The sequence below is a fragment of the Petaurus breviceps genome, unplaced genomic scaffold (assembly GCF_028583685.1).
Source record: "Petaurus breviceps papuanus isolate PSGF00001 unplaced genomic scaffold, PetGlider_PUasm1.0 37, whole genome shotgun sequence".
Lineage (NCBI taxonomy): Eukaryota > Metazoa > Chordata > Mammalia > Diprotodontia > Petauridae > Petaurus > Petaurus breviceps.
The window spans coordinates 59,776,889-59,793,972 of record NW_027186296.1 but is presented as its reverse complement, the minus strand read 5'-3'; the positions used below and the strand labels follow the sequence as shown (position 1 = coordinate 59,793,972).

Here is a 17,084-nt window from a genome sequence, read left to right as displayed (position 1 = left end):
CAACTAAATTTGCTCTAGATACCCGAATCTCTACAGCTCTGGACCCAGTCAAAAGTTTGAACTTCTATGTGATGCTTTGGTTCGAAGAGCTAAAATTTCCATGGAGATAATTTTTGCACATTGCCTCTTAGAGAATAGGATTGGTCAACTAATTAATTAGCTTATCATCAACAATTATATTGTATTGTATACATATTGGCCCTCACCAGAAAAAAAAAAATGAAACCTGTTGGGTTTTTTTTTTTTGAAGATAGGAGTTTTGCATCAGCTATGATATCCCCCCTACACCATTTAGATTTTTGAAAAGTCTCTTCTTCCTCCCCACATTCCACGTTCCAGAAATGAATTTTTGCATTGTTAGAATTTTCAAAAATGCTATCTGAGAACAGCAAAGTATTAGCTAAGCTAGGACGGCTATTCTCTTCCAGCCGGTGCTTAGACACAGGAGTAAAGTTATAAGATTAGCTATTTGCTTACAAAAGACCTTTTTATTGTCCTTAGTCATTTTCTGTTTTTTTCCTCCAACTGAGAAAGATACTGTATTGAAGTCTAAGTAAGTGTTTCCTGCATCTGGGCCCTGTTTCTTCATCTCTCTGATCCTGTGGTGATCTTGTATTTATGACTTCACACCCCAGTCCCAGGGAAACATGTGGGTTATCACCAATTTCTAAGATAGCTTGCAAGGAGCTAAGTGTGCCTTTGATGAATGATGAATTCTTACTTAAAAACAGACTGATATGATGTTGTAATACTTGAGTTTTTTTTCCATTTTATGGACTTCTCTATAGGACAAGCAGGTGAAGATACAAAAAAGAAAGAAAAAGAATCAATTTAATTGATCAGCGATGTGTTGTCTTAATGACTGCACCAAACCGAGCATTTGATTTTAGACTTCAGTCAAAATGGTGTTAGTCACCTGTAGCAAGTACTTTCCTTTTTTTAAATGTTTAATCTTCTAGACTTTTAGAACACACAGAGAGGCACTGTCCTTTCCATATGGTCTCTCTGAAGAACATTCTAAAATAAAGTATGGTGCCAACCAGGTCTTCTGAGGACCAGTCAAGAGATTCCGACTAGCCTCATCCATTGTCAACAAAATAGACTACATTCAGTTTTGGTTTGGCCTGGATATCATTCTAACCTTCCCTAATAATTCAAAAACCATTTATTAAATGAAACAATGCAAAGCATTGTACAGTATGGTTTCAAATACTACAAAGATAAGTAAACCTGTGACCTTATGCCATCACAGAAGTTACTATTTAGCCAAAAAAAGAATAATAACTAATGTTTATGTAATATTACATGATACAAAACACTATTATATGATCTCATTTGAACCTCACCAACCCAATAAAATAGAGATGGAAATAATCATTAGTCACATTTTCTAATAAAGAAATCAAGGTTTGGAGAGGCTAAGTATGAGTCAAGTTAGGACTTGAGCACAGATATTCTGATTCCAAGTCATATGATAATTTCATTATTTCTTTTTCAACGTTTACTTTTATAAGATTTTGAGTTCCAAATTTTTTTCTTTTTCCTGCCTCCCTCCCCAAGATGACATGCAATCTGATATATACTATACACATACTATCATATTAAACATGTTTCTACATTAGTCATGTTGTCAAAGAAAAAATCAGAACAAAAGGGAAAAACCACAAGAAAGAACAAAAAAATAGTATGCTTTGATCTTCATTTAGACTCCATAGTTCTTTTTCTAGATGTGGATAGCATTTTCCATCATGAGTCTTTCGGAATTGTTTTAGAACACTATTACTGAAAAGAGCTAGGTCTGTCAAAGTTGGTTATAGTACAATGTTGCCGTTACTATATACAATGTTTTCCTGACTCTGCTCACTTCACTTAGTATCAGTTCGTGTAAATCTTTGAAGGTTTTCTGAAATCTACCTGCTCATCTTTTCTTATAGAACAATCACTATAATAAAAAAAAAAACAACAAAACAAAACACCCCAGTGTGGTGGAATAATGATCTCACAGCCAGGAAGATTCATGTTCAAATCCCACATCTGACATATATTGTTTTATGATTCTGGGGAAATTCCTTTACCTCTCAGTGCTCTTGGTAACTCCCTAAGACTATAAAATGCAGAGACCATAAGGTACCTATCTACAATGGCAGAGTTTCCCCATCTAGAAGCTCTGTATACCTCCCCACCAAAATAATCACACATCCAGTACTTATTACTATCCCTTTACGGGCTACAAAGTACTTTGCTATTTTTTGTAGTATTTGAAAATACTACAAAGTATTTTCTCAGTTGGTCCTTACAACTCTGTGCAATAAGTGGCATGGACATTATTATCCCCATTTTACAGATGGAACCCCGAGGCTGAGAAAGTTTAATTGACTTAACTTTGCTATTTGGAGAGAAGTTAAGCTAGTAAGTATCTAATACTGGATTCAAACCCAGTCTTTTCTTTACTCTAAACCCAGCATTCCAGATAATCATGAACAATTAGGTTTAAGCAGCTCAGCAATCAGTGGTAGAAATGGGAGCAGAAATACAGCTCCTGGGCTTCTTAGCTCTATTAGCATATACTTGTATTAGCATACGCTAACATTTGCTTGGACTGCATCAGTTACATCATTTCTATTTCTGTAATTCTGCAAAATATGAGTAGCAGTTTAATCACAGACTATCTTCTGTTCTCACAAATCCAATTTAAGTCAGACTGTCCTTTCAGGCTGACTTCATGGCCCCTAAGACACTTAGGTTATGTGAGTCAACTTCATTTGTCTTATTTATTTCAGTTCTCTTTAATCATTCTTTTTTCGTCTCTTCGTGATAGGATGTGTTTTAATCCATCAATCAGCAAGCATTTCTAAACACTGGTTATGTACTGAGAACATTGCTAGGTGGTAAGATACAAAGACAGAAGAAACACTTCTTGCTTTCAAGGAGCAACTTTGGTTCCTTCTTTTTTCTGTTTTTAATTATTGTGTTTTGATTTGAAGATGCAAGGAAAAGGCAATGACTAAGGTGAAATTTCATTAATCCCTGCTTCTTTGAATGGGTTATCTCATCAATGTGAATATTCCTTTCAATGGTATTTATTATTACTCATCCATGCCTTCTCATAGTGGAAAAGTCTTATCCATGCCAGGAAGGAAGGATGGAAACAAGCAATTATTAAGTGCCACTTAACCCCATTTTGCCTCAGTTTCCTCAAATGAGCTGGAAAAGGAAATGGCAAACCTTTCCAGTATCTTTGTCAAGAAAAACCCAAATGAGGTCACAAAGAGTCCGACATGGCTGAAATGACCAAACAACAACAAAGAAGACACTCACAAAGCAAAAGTAAAAACTTTAAACATATTTTTCCATATATGCACACAAATAATTTTGCGGGATGATAAATTTATGTACTTTTTGTAGTTGTTGAAAATAAGAAGAAAATTTCTGTGAAAAATGCTGGGGGATCTTAAAGATTAGAAAGCTTAAAGGTTTTGTGTGAAGTGCCATTGTTATTGCTTGAGTCCTTTTTTTTTTTTAAGTGAACAGTGTGTTTTCAATTATCCTGGGTTTCATAAAAACCTCTAGCCAATCAGAGTATTTGGAAGTGTATGGTAAGGATTTGTCTCCTGAAGGTTCAGGTTGGGAAGTGCTTTGGACAGGAAAGAAAAAGGAATTTTTGGAAGGGGAATAAAGAATGAAGGACCCGTAAGATAAGATTTAGAGTTTGTGTAAATCAGTTTGGGAAGAGAACCTGAATTGTTTTTCCTGGCCCAGAAAGGTCAGAAATATAACATAGGAAACAGTACGGTTGAGGAAAACGTTTTTACTCCCCAAGTGGCTAAGTCTAGGATTGCAGGTGTCAATAAAGTAGCACATCTGAAATATTGCTAGTTATCATAGCCACTGAGCAAAAGCTTGGCACAGAGGAAAGAGCCATCAGCCTTAGAGCCGGGAAAACCTGCATACAAGTCTTGCCTTTGATACATACTGGTCATGTGACAAGTTATGTGAATAACTTACTTGGGAAAGTTATTTAACCTCCTTATGCTCTGGGCAACAGTCTAAGACCCTATATTGTAGTGAAGATGCCAATCTGAATTGGTAGAAGTTCTCTCATCTTGTAGTTCCCTAAATCCATGAAATTAAATGTCCAGTCCCTGTCCTTATCATAATATATCACCTATATAGTTGGCTAGCTGGTATTCATCCTTTTCTTTTCCCTCCTCCCTGCTGAAGAGAACATTGGATCTTTTGAGGCCTTTCCTATTTCCTGGGGGTTGAGGAATGGTGTGATTTAGGGTGTGATTTTTTTTCACCAGGCACCACAGATGCCCCCTATACTCTTTCTCTCCAGAGATTTAATCAGCCACATCCTGTTATATTTAGCTAAATTTTTGACCTGAGGGCAAATTGATGGCCCTTCTTCCCCTTACTCTGTTGTTTTGTTGCATTTATTTAAGATAAAAAGTTATTAGTACAATCACAGTGATTCCCTGCCTTAATTCAAATTTGTGTTTATAACTAGCTAACCCCTGGTGTCTAAAGCAAAAGTCATAATTCGTTAAAAATAAGCAAGAAGGGTGTGTTATATTGTCTGTTACTAGATGGGCATTGGCAAGGGAATTTGAAGAAAAAGTGGACTTTAAAAAAACATCCTCAGTCTCAAAGACATGGGTTCAACCAGTAATCAGCCAAAACTGATTCTGCCTATCAGGTATCAGTGGCCCTCTTCACTTTTTTCTTTAGGTCTTTCCTTCCAATTTCTCCTTTCACCTGTTCTTTTGCCACTGAGTCTTTCCTGCTCAGCTCATTAAACCCTGAGCAGGGCTGAGGATGTTTCCCCAGTAGTACCTCTTCTCACTTTCCACTCTTCCTTCTCAGTCTTTTTCTCAAAAGCTGTAGGTGTCCCTTTAAGAATGCCCAGACTTGACTCAGGTGTGCATTCTTCTCAAGGACCTCAAGAGTCACACATCACTTTCAGAACTGAGAGGAGAGCACCTGTCCCTATGAACTACAAATCTCAGCATGCCATTCAGTTCTCAAACCTCTGATACAATAGTCACACAGGTTCAGCTTTCCCCACTACATCAGGCAGCAAAATATTAAAGCCTCTTATGTCTTCTTTCATCAGAATAGCTCTCCCATGTGGACCTCCTCCTAGGAAAAGAACCTTTAGGCTTGTGCTGGAGGTTGGGTCAGAATCCCTGATTCTCTCCAACTCTCAAAACCCCAGCTCCTTGAAGCTGTTTTGTTTGTTTTATTTTTCATATTTTTCTATTATCTCTAGTGTCCCAGTGCATGCCTTGTGGAAGATGGAAGTAGTTTTTACATTGGAAGGCCTTACACTGATAAAATCAGAAATAAAGAGTAAATCCCACTCCCAACCAAAAAAAAATCCTAGTTCCTAGCATGGTGTCTTGTATGAAATAGGCAATAAACAGATGCTTATTGGATTGAATTGAATATAATCCCCAAACTGTTTGTAACCCTGATTTAGGAAAGAAGGTATTTGGAAATGCCCTTAGATTTTTCATTTGTTACATTTTTTTCAAGCTGCTGGCTGGCCACCTCCCTGTTAACATTGAGACCCTCAAAATGTTTTTTGTTTAGAAGTGGCCTGTATTTTCCTTTCAGAAGGACTATTAGGGATGTTTCATCTCTATTTACAGCAATGCTGTCCTCAAACTAGATATCAAATATTTTGAAAACAGGCATTATTTCTCTGCTCATTTAGAGGGAAGTGGTTTTAATAAGTACCAACAAAAAAGCTTTCTGCCCTTCCCCTTAGAATTTTGCAAGTTAGTGGGACCTCAGGAGTCATCAGTCTCAACTTTTCATTACATAGTTGAGGAAGTTGAGGCCCATAAAAAAATGAACTTGGCCAAGGTCAACACAGCAAATATACTGTAACTCCAGTCTCCTGACTCCTAGTCTTAGTGTTTTTTCTGCCATCCCATGTGATCTTTCTTTGGATGGTACTGAATAATTCGTATGTGTTTTGATTTTGTGTAGTTTGTGTCCTTTTGGAAAAGTAAAGCAAGCTTTCTTGCAAAATGCAAAAAAAAAACCATGGTGGGGAAGGGACTTGAAGTTGATAAAGTGTGGCATCTTTAATAATCTACGTATTCTTGCCTTCATTTTTTCACTTTGGTAACCTCTTAGCAACTTAAGTACAAGATTCTTAGAGAGGATATCAAGTTCCATCTGTATGTACCACAGTGTGAAATGTCTTGCTGTTTGACCTTCGAGTTGGGGGAGAATACATATAAAGTAGCCCCCAACCAGAACTTTCTCCTTCAATATGGACTGCAAATGCAAAAGAAGTCTTTGTTTTAGAAGCTATACTTTTTTGAATGTCCAAGGTGAATACAGCGAATGGTGGTGGTGGTTGTTATGGTTGTTGTTAATCATTTTCCCTAAAGCCATCTCAGCCTTTCTTTCCTATTCCCTTTTTATACCTTATGCCACTCAGTCTCAGAAAGGCTGCCCAGCTGGTGCTGTGGTTGTATGTTGCTTAAGAGCTTATTTAAAAAAGCCTTTTTTTCTGGGTTTGGCTGGCTGCTAAATTCAAACTGATCCTTTCCCCCTCCTCCCTCCAGGGTCCTCCACTCCTCAACTTCTAAGTGTGAATCAGTAGGCAGTAGGTATAGCTGAGAAAGGCAGCAGGTGGTCAGGAGTACTGGAAGGCGGCTGCTTTGCCATTCCCTGTTTCTCTAGGCCACTCTGTATTATGTTACCTCATTATGCCTTCTATATCCTTAGGAAATCAGAATTTTATGAGCTTTGAAAATCCTTTTGGATGAAAGAGCTGGAAACATTGGGATAGCCCTAGGATCAAGATAATTACAACCCCTTTCAAATGGGACCCAAAGAGGCCAGGCTGAGCCTTTTAAAAAAGCATCATCTATGAAGAGTGCTGTAAGTTAGTGCAATTAAACATGGAAAAGAAAAGAGAAGTCTGGGAGGAAAACCAGAGCAATGTGTCATATGCTTAATAGAAAAGAAAGAATCTTTGGTGCAAACAAGGCCCAGTGAGGCTTCCCACTCCCCTTCAATCAGATGATTCTCAAACTTAATGATTTTCACATCTAATTCAGTGAGAAATTAGTCACCAGGTATTAAGACAAAAGCAGGCAGGCTCCTGCCTTGGTGAGGAATCCTTCCTGCTGAAGTGAAACTGTCTGTGGCATAATTAAAATGCTTGCTGAAGTAGAAAAATGTAACATTTCATGCATTAACCAATTTTGCCTCTTTTAAAGCTGGTTCCCCTCTTCCCCCAACCCCTAATCCTGCTGTCTTCAGTCAAAGAACTGAAATAGGAAGGTGGAAGTCTGGTTGTGCTCTCTAGGGCTCTTTCCATGTCAGAAACATGGTACCTGGTCAGAGAGGCTGAGGGCCCTGCCCTAACCTGGGAAGACAGAGCCTCACTCATCTCAGTGGGTACTCGGCGGTGTGAGCATGACTGTCAGACTGATCATTAGAATTCCAGTGGATGAACAAACAAACAAATGGAACCCACAATGAATATTTTTGTAATAAGAAACAATTTACAAAGGAAGACTCTAAATGATTTTTTTTTTAATGTTAGGACTTTTTATACTCAAATCCAGTGTTGTCTCTTAGAAGAGCATAAAGTAGAAAGAGTGCTGGATTTGGAACCAGAAGTACTTGATTCAAATTCTTGCCTTGCTACCTGCTCCCTGTATGATTACTGATCTCCCTAGGCTTCAGTTTTCTAATCTGCAAAATGAGGACAGACTATACAGCCTCTGAGGTAGCTTCTAGTTCAAAATTTATGATTCTATAAGTGTTTGTCTACACATATTCCTATGATGCTCAAGACATTGTGGAATTCTACTCTGGGAGCTAGCAAATTTATAGTTTCAGGGACAGTTTATAAGTCAGAGAAGGAAACTTGAGTAGTATGGTAACAGGGCTATGCTTTGAATTAAGTGAGACCTGTGTTTTAATCCCACCTCTGACATTTAGTAATTGTGTGATTATGGACAATTTCTCTATGCCTCCATTTCCTAATCTCTAAAATGGGTATAATGATACCTGGAGTACATATTTCACACAATTATTGTAAGGTTCAAGTCAATATATCTGTGAACCTTTTTTGTAAACTAAAACTCTGTCTAAATGTCAGCCATCATGATGTACCTTAGAAATTACAGGATCAAAAATTTAGAGCTGAAAGGGACCTCAAAGTTTAATCTAGTCTCCCCATTTTATAGATGAGAAAGCTAAGACCCAGAGGCCAAATTACTTGCTGGATGTCACAAAAGTATTAAGAGGCAAAGCCAGGATTTGACTCCAAATCAAGTACTCTTTCCCTTAGATCATGCTGCCTCTCATCTTGTTCAAACTGCTCATTTCACAGATGAGGGATCATAGAATCCCAGAGTCAAAAGGAAACTCAAAGATCATTTTATCCAACCCTTACCTAGTACATGAATCCTGTCTGTAACATTGTGGACTATCAGTCGTCCAGACTCAAATATCTCCAACAAAAAGGAACTCATTATTTCCTAAAGTGGTTCATCCCATTATCAGACAATTCTTATTATTAGGAAATTTTTTCTGATATTAAGTATATATATTAAGTATATACCTCCCTGTAACTTTTACTCATTACTCCTAGTTCTTCTGTCCAGGGCCAAGCAGAACAGCTGAAAAGAGCCTCAGAGAGACAGTAATTTGGCCAAGGTCACACAGCTTGTTATTGACAAAACAGGCATCCTAACTCCCAGTCCAGTTTCTTTTCCATGGCAATCTCATCACCTCATAGTCACATCTGGTCGCTTAGCAAAACTGGTAATGCCACTTTATTATCTACCTCATTTTACCAGACTCTGTCTCCAAATTACTTTTGGATATTTCCAAAAATTAAATCCATCCTTGAAAGACAAAGATTTGCTACCATGAAATGTATTTAGATGAATGTGCCTCCCAATTTGAAGACACCATTCTTGTCTTTATTACATCCAGGAATAGCTGAGACAGACTGATAAAGAGTAAAGAGTAACAAGAGTCTGCCTTGCCATAGTGCTGTAAGGCTCGTGAAGCACTTCCCTTACAACTGCCCTGTGAGGAAGAGCATGGAAATATTTTATCCCCATTTTCAGATAGGGAAACTGGGGCTCAAAGGGATTAAATGACTTTCTTATAGTCACGTTGCTAGTGATTGGAAGTGTCAAGATTCAAGCCGAGGTATTTGGACTCCAAAACAGCAGAGTTCTTTCCAGTTCTATGCTGCCTGCCGTTCAGACACCCTCAAAGACAAACTAACTGACCAGATGAAAGGGGGAAGGAGGAAATAACAGAAACACAGAGTCAGAGTGAGGCTTCAGGAGGCACAGGGGATCTGCCATCTGCTCTCTCCCCTTCTGGCTGGACAGGGATAGCACTTGCTAATCTCCATCCTCCAGGCCCAGCCACAGAAAAAAAAATGTTCTGCTATGGATTATTTGGTAGTATTTCATTAGATAGCCTAGCTGCTGATGTCTTCACCAACATCAGGTGTTTTCTCATAGCAAAAGTGCCATTTTTTCTCCCATGGGTCTTGAAAGGAAGTTTATGAACCTACTGGTCTCTTGGTTGACCCATCTCTTGCTCCCCACAAAGGATTCCTCAGTGGCTTATTTTGAGACCTCAAAAAAACAACAGCAGATCCCAGGATAGTATGGTAACAGATAAGAACGTGTTTTTCTGCCATTTCAATCACATTGACAGGGTCTCTTAGCTGACTTTGACAATAAACCCCTATCCTGTCCACTGGTGGGAGCTCAGCAGGGGAAAATGGTGTGTGTTTTTATATGGCTTTCCCCATAAGAGTTGAGGTGAATCAGATCCAGAATCCACGTGAGTTATCAGTCACTGTCAATAAGCTATGATAAGAATAAGAAGCATGATAAAAAAAAATAATAAATCCGTGCCAGTTGGCTGATGTACTCTTTGTTCTGATATTCCTTGCAGTGATTCCTAAAGTGACAAAGCACCTATTGTCTAACCCCGTGTTCACCTGCATCGTGTTGGCAGCTTGTATGGAGATTGCAGTGGTCGCTGGCTTTGCTGCCTTCCTGGGAAAGTACTTGGAACAGCAGTTCAACCTCACAACTTCATCAGCCAACCAGCTGCTGGGTGAGTGACCCTTCCATCCCAAAGCCAGGAGGCAGTTTATTTAGTCCTCCAAAGGGAAGGAGCCTTGGTAAGCATGAGGAGGAGAGAATTCTTTGACAATTCTATGCAACAAGTTTAAATGCCGTCCATTGTGTTTTAAGTGCTTTGCTCAACATTGGGGGCAAGAGGTGGATATATGTAAATAAGATGCAATTTAATTCAATAAATATGTTTAAGTTCCTTTGAGGCACTTTGTTAGACATGGGGACACAAGGATACAAAGAAAAACAGCCTCTGTCCTCAAAGAGTTTATTCCTGCCTATTCCTTTAAAGAGTTTCAAAAGCTTATTCTTGAGATCAGACTTATGCACCAGAAGCAGTTACAGAATGATCTAATGATAATAGCTAATAGGTAGACAGCACCTACAGTGGGCAAGGCACTGGGCTAAGCATTTATAATTATTACCTCATTTGATCCTCACGACAATCCTAGGAGGTAGGTGCTATAATTATCTCCATTTTATACATGGGGAAACTGAGGCAAACAGAAGTTAAGTAACTTGCCCAGGATCACACTGTTGATAAGAGTTGGAGGGCAGATTTAAACTCAGGTCTTTGTGATTTCAGGCCTAGGGCCCTATTCACCACCTAGCTACCTATGTAGTACACATATGTGTTTTATAGCTACCTATGTAGGTACACACCTATGTACCACCAACTTCATCTGGGGGATAGCGGACAGAGGACTGGACTGAAACCAGGAAAACTGGAGTGTACATCCCCCTTCTAATCCATGCTGTCAATCTCACCCAGGAGTAGTCATGGGCAATGGTATCAAATTCAACTATAAATGGAACCATTAATCTGTATATAAGGATCTCTTTGGTCTGCATATTTACTTAGCTTTTAAATGTAATATTATATATGTTTTATTGTATTTTTATTCATTTCTTCAACATTTCCCAATTGCATTAATTTGGTTCAGGGACATTCTGGAGTTTTGTGGCTAAATGAAGCCCACACTCCTTGTCTTTGACACCTGTGCTCTAGGCTTCTCCCTAAGGCTGTAAGTCACAGAGGAGGTGCCTACATACCTTGGTTGAGGGACTTTCATCATCTAGGAGTCCCCTATAATTATGAAATCACATGCCTAGTCCCTATTCATACCTGTAGCCTTATAAGATAGTGAATAATCAAGAACTGAAAGGTAACATAAAAAAAGTGATACTGGGGAACAGGAGTTTCAGGAACAGTAGAGATCAATTGAAACAGTTAGGAAAGACTTCATGGAGAAAGTGAGGCTTCAGATGGGTCTTGAATGCAAAGACAAATTCGGATAGGCAGAGATGAAGAGTTGGGGCATTCTAGTTAGGGATACCTACCAACACTGGCAAAACCCCAAAGGCAGGAAGGAACATGGCTTGTGTGGAGGACAGTGAGAAAACCAGTCCAGTTAGGGTAGTGCCCATGATGAAGAATAGTGAAAGATAAACTTGATGACTAATTTGGAGCGAAATTATAGAGATTTTGGAAAAGGTCAGGACTTAAAACCCCTGTCACTGTTCTCAGTAGAGTTCATTTTGTTTCCTTCAATAGTCTATGCCGCAATAAACCAAAAAAAGTCTAAGAGCGTTGCACAGAGTGTTTATAAACCTCATGCTTTGGGAACCAAAGGCAAATTAAAGAGACTCCCACTTCAGAAAGGCAATCACAAAACACAGTTAGCCCTTTTCTACCTGTCTGAGAAAGCAGAGTGGGTCTTTTCCTTTAATGCTTAGTTTTCTAACAGTATATCTTAACATTGTTAGACTTGAGCCCCCAGGCACAGAGGGAGAAACAGTATATCACCTCCTGATCTCTTCTCTTCCTTTCTTTGAATTCTTCTTCCTTTGAAAGAGGCACTTTCACTTCAAGCTGTGTGTAGCTTCACAATAGTAGCTTCCCTGTTCTTCCATGGCCAAATCAATCAATAGAATTCTAGAGGAAAGGTCAGAAGAATTTCAAGTCCTTGAGCCTGTGTTAACACCTGTTCTGCCCACCACTAGTTTCAATGATCAGAACACTATAAAAGGTAATTATTTTAACCCATAGGGAGGCATTCCAAGAATCCTAATTCTTCCAGCAGTCCAAGAATGTGACTGCCTTTTAAAGGATCCTTATAAATTGTGGTTTTTTTACTGTGATCAACTTAGTGGCATCATGCCATCTAGATTAAAAAAAATACAAAAGAAAGGGTGCCACAGTAGGCTGGCAATGGTTAGGGGCACAAAGAAAAGGAATCATAAGTACAAGGAGAAGCTCCAATGGGAATATATTCTATTCATCGCTCTCATGGACCTGGGAGACAACCTATTCAATCTTCCCGAAGCACCAGTGCCCAGCTCTGGGCAATACTACAGAGCCATCAACAAACTGGACAGAGTTCAGAGCATAACAACAAAAATGATTAAGGGCCTGGCAGGACTGATTTATGAGAGAAGATTAAAAGGACTAAATCTGCATAGGTTAACTTAATGAGGAGAGAGTTAGGAGGAAAGTTATGATAACTGTCTGCAAGTATTAAGGGGAAATACGCTTCAAGGAGAGGGAGTAATTGTTTATTGTGACTCAGAGGGAAGAAGATGTTAAGTGGTATTGGCAGAGTCACTAAATAATGCCTTCTCCGTGCCCAGAGGACCTTGGTTCTATGCTAGGACCATTGAAAGGAAGATAAACAGACCTCAGTCCTGATCTTCAAGAGCATCTTTCACTCATGCAAATACAGTAAGCACATTAAATCTATGCTAAGAAGTTATGGCAGAGAAATTATGGTATAAATAGTCCAAAAGAGTGGCAAATCTGAAAATATTTGACATTTGTCAATAAAGCTATTCCAATATCCTGTAATCTCATCAATATAAGTACTCCTTCCAATACTCCAACAATACAGACCACAAACCCATCCATGGATGCCCTTCCTGCATGAATCTTGACCATATCCCACACAAGGAGTCCAAAAATTAATTATTATAGTATTAGCTAGTATTTCACAATTTCTGCCTACACACCTGTATTCTGTTTGATTTGATACTGAAATTAACATACATTTTTCTAATATATATATATACACCAGCTAATTAATGCAGAAAGTGACCCTAGGAGTGTGCTAGTAAGAAGGTGAAGACATCTTAGGTTAAAAATTGATGTTAAGCCATATTGATAATCTACAGGTGACTTTCATGTAAAAACAAGGTGGTGCAAAGCAAAACAAAATTAAATAAAAACCAGTACAATGATGTATTTATATTGTTTGTAAAATCATACATTTAGAATTGGAAAAGATTGCAGAGGTCATCTGGTCCAACGTCTTTATTTTATAGATAAGGAAACCAAAGCCCAGAAAGGTCACATGATTTGATCAAGGTCACCCAGGTAGTAAGTGACAGAACTGGGATTTACACTCACATCCTCTGCCCCCACATCTGCCCTGAACCTTGCTGCCATACCAAGTGCTACAGCCTGACAAAAAGTAACTTGCCTGCAGCAAGTGGGTGGTTATGACACGTGAACCTTTTTTTTTTCATTTGACCTTAAGGAAGAGCTGATTTTTAAAACTCTATAAGCTGTTAAATTGTCTATCATTTTGGCAAGGCTGTCATATGGTATAAACCACTCTTTTTGTGGGTGGCACCTTAGGCTGTACAGGAAACTGAAAAGTTTCCTGATAAATTGGAAGAGAGAGAACACATCCTAGTTGGCCCCCATACATGAGGCAACATGAGAGAATGGGTAGAAAGCTGGTTCTAAGTTTAAATCTCACATCAGATACTTCCTAACTTTTAAATCCTGGATTAATTACTTAACATATCTGTGTCTCATTTTCCTCTTCTGTAAAAGAGGAGGGTTAGACTTGTTGGCTTCCAAAGTCCCTTCAACTCTAAATCTACAACCCCAGGATCCATATAATCCAAATATGTAAACTTTATCACTTCATGATATATTCTTATCCTTCCACTTATACATTATTTTTTCATACAGTTGCTAAGCATTCATTTGCCATGTGGTCTCCATTGTTCTCTGTATCAGGGTTGTCTGTGTGACTATGGCACCCAGTCTAGTGCCGTTTAAGTATGGAAGCTCTAATAAGTATGTTTAGATGTTAAGAATGATGACACAAGACCAGTCATTGAAGTTATTATTGAATACTTATTGATGTTTATATGGATATGCTTTCAGTTTGAGCATTTATATCCCTAGTCCTTGCTCTTTTAGACTCACTCCATTCCTATTTCTAACCTCTTTCTTCCCCTCTATTCTAGGGATGACTGCTATCCCATGTGCATGCCTGGGTATATTCCTAGGAGGTCTTCTTGTAAAGAAGCTCAGCCTGTCTGCTCTGGGAGCCATTCGGATGGCCATGCTGGTTAACCTGGTGTCTACAGCTTGTTATGTTTCCTTCCTCTTCCTGGGGTGTGACACAGGTCCTGTGGCTGGGGTTACTGTTCCCTATGGAAACGAGTAAGTACTGGAAGAAAATGAACAGGTATGAAAGAAGGAATGAAGAGATGAAGGCGTCAATGAAAGAGCATCAATTAAGCACTAATTATGTGTTAGGAATACAAATACAAAAGCAGGACAGACCCTGTCCTCAAGGCACTTACCTTCTAATAGAGACAACACACAGCAAGCAACAGTGACCAAGGAAGGGTGGTTTTGTCAGAGAAGTTACAGGTATTACAGGTGAAGCAATGGGACAGTGTTTGGCATGCACCTTCCCCCTCTCACAATGGTGGAACTCACTACCATGGCTTGCTTAAACTAGCTGTGCTTCCATTAATGCAGCAGCAAAGATGCAGCTGTGTCTCCTTCACTGAGTGTGAGCTTGAAGAGGGCGTGTAGTTTCATAGGATCATAGATTTAGAACGGGAAAGGACCTCAGAGGCCTTTAAAGTCCAACTCTCCTCATATGACACATCAGAAAACCAAGGAAGAGAGCAGTTCACTGATTTGCCCAGTCTCACAATGAGTATTTGAAGTAAGATTTGAACTTGAGTCTTCTTAACTGCAAGCCCAGGGCACTATCCACTATGCCACCAATATCTCTTCTAAATATCTTCATGGAACAAATAAGTCTTTTGTACCCTAGGATGTTTTTTTCTTGTATTGTAATTCATTGTTACTTTCAAGGCTAACAGCACAGAGTGCACTAAATCCTAAAAAAAATATCGGAAATTGTCCATACTCCTGACACTGCCCGTGTGATCTTGGGAATGTTGCTTGACCAGCCTGGGTCTCAGTTTCTACTGTGAGTTTACAAATCTGTAAAATGAGGGAGTTGGACTAGATGGCCTCAGAGACCATTTCCAGCTCTCGATCTATAGTCCCACCATTTATAAAGCAGCATCTTCATTTCTTAATGTCTCTCCTTTTCAATTTTCTTCTCATCATCCTAAATCTTTGGACAGTCTTTTAGAGTGATCACTGTAAAAGGGAAATACAGGGAATGAATGGCATTACCATGTAAAGCACTTGGGGCCCTTTCCTACTCGTGGCTACCCCCCTAGAAAGCTGTCTCAGGTTCTACTTATTTTGTGGATCAGAATCTTCTCCAGACCATAATTCACAAGCCCTTACTAATGTGTTGGCTTTAACTAATCAGCCAGAGATTACATTTGACTCCAAGTAAAGGATTTAATGAATTAATTGTAATTAAATTAACAACAGAACATTCCCACCATTAAACTAAAACTCACTCTCCTACAAATGCACAATCACTCACTGGGAAGAGTGAAAACACACAAAGATAACACATGGGATATACATATGTGGGGACTCTGGGTGACCAGGACATATATGTAGACAGATTATAGCACTGATATCACAGAGCTGTCAATGTCATTGTGCTGCTTTCTTCTAGGAAGGCTCCCTGCTGGGTGGCAGGTCTCCACTGCTCCTCACCAGGCATCATTTATCCCCTCCAGCTGGTCTGCATCTATCCATCTATCTTCAGGGCCACCTAAGCCTCTGCTGTATTGGGTGGGTTATTCCTCTGTCAGCCAGCTCTTTCAACTGTCTCCACCAACCTTTGGAGGGGGGAAGAAGGGAGAAGGGAGGTAATGTGGTCGATAAATTTGTAAGCCTCTTCCCAGCAGGAAAGGGACATGGCTCTATTTACTCATCTCATTCATCCTCCTTTGAACCTCAGCTAAAGCCTTCAGCTAAGGTACTATCTTGAGGGCTATCCACTACTCTCTCTGCTATCCATTAGAAATACCACTCTCTTCAGTCAATTTTTTTAGCCAACAGAGAGGAAGTTCTTCTTGTCATTCAAACTGCTCACAGCAGATCCAGTGTAAGATCATGTCTGAACTCTCTTCTCTGCTTTTTCCTCTGATTTCCTCAGTTCAACTTTTATCTGACTTAGGGTCACAATAGAATTTGCCCAGACTTAAACAATTCTAGTCTATAGTATCATAGGCCTTCTGCTCCTCTATTGGTAGAGATAATTAGAATGCTGAACAAGAAATCAGAATACTTGTATTCAAGCCCATGACTTACTAGCTTTGTGACCTTGGGCAAATTATCTAACCTTTCTGAGACTCAGTTTACTCATCTGTAAAATAGAAGTAATCATAACTGTTCAAGGTCCTGTCCAGCATGATTACGAGGATCAAATAAAATATTAGACATAAAAACACCTGATAAGATATAAAAGTCTACACATATAAAAAGTTATTATGCCATCATCTTGACAAAGTCAAATGAATAGATTCTTTCTTTGGTCATTTATGTGGAACCCTAAAGCCAAAGAAAGTATCTTGTTCCAGCAGTGAAGCTACAATATGAGACATTCTTTGCCCTGCCAATGGCTACTCCAAAGGATAATAAGCTGTCAGAAGAGGACAGAGGCATACTTGCCTCTACAGAAGCTCTAAGAAGTCTATCCTTCTTCTTCCCCACCTTTCCCAAGTGACAAGTTCAAAGTGACATTTTCTTCC

General features: G+C 39.1%; 1 protein-coding gene across 2 annotated transcripts in view; it reads left to right on the top strand.

Annotated features, from left to right (window-relative positions):
* Positions 1 to 17,084, top strand: part of SLCO3A1 (solute carrier organic anion transporter family member 3A1) — a 355,744-nt gene that overhangs the window by 317,983 nt on the left and 20,677 nt on the right. For both annotated transcript variants that reach the window (XM_069098525.1, XM_069098526.1), the window contains exons 5-6: positions 9,964 to 10,128; positions 14,406 to 14,604. In XM_069098525.1, coding sequence (XP_068954626.1) covers positions 9,964 to 10,128; positions 14,406 to 14,604 — 364 coding nt within the window. The remainder of the gene's footprint in view (positions 1 to 9,963; positions 10,129 to 14,405; positions 14,605 to 17,084) is intronic.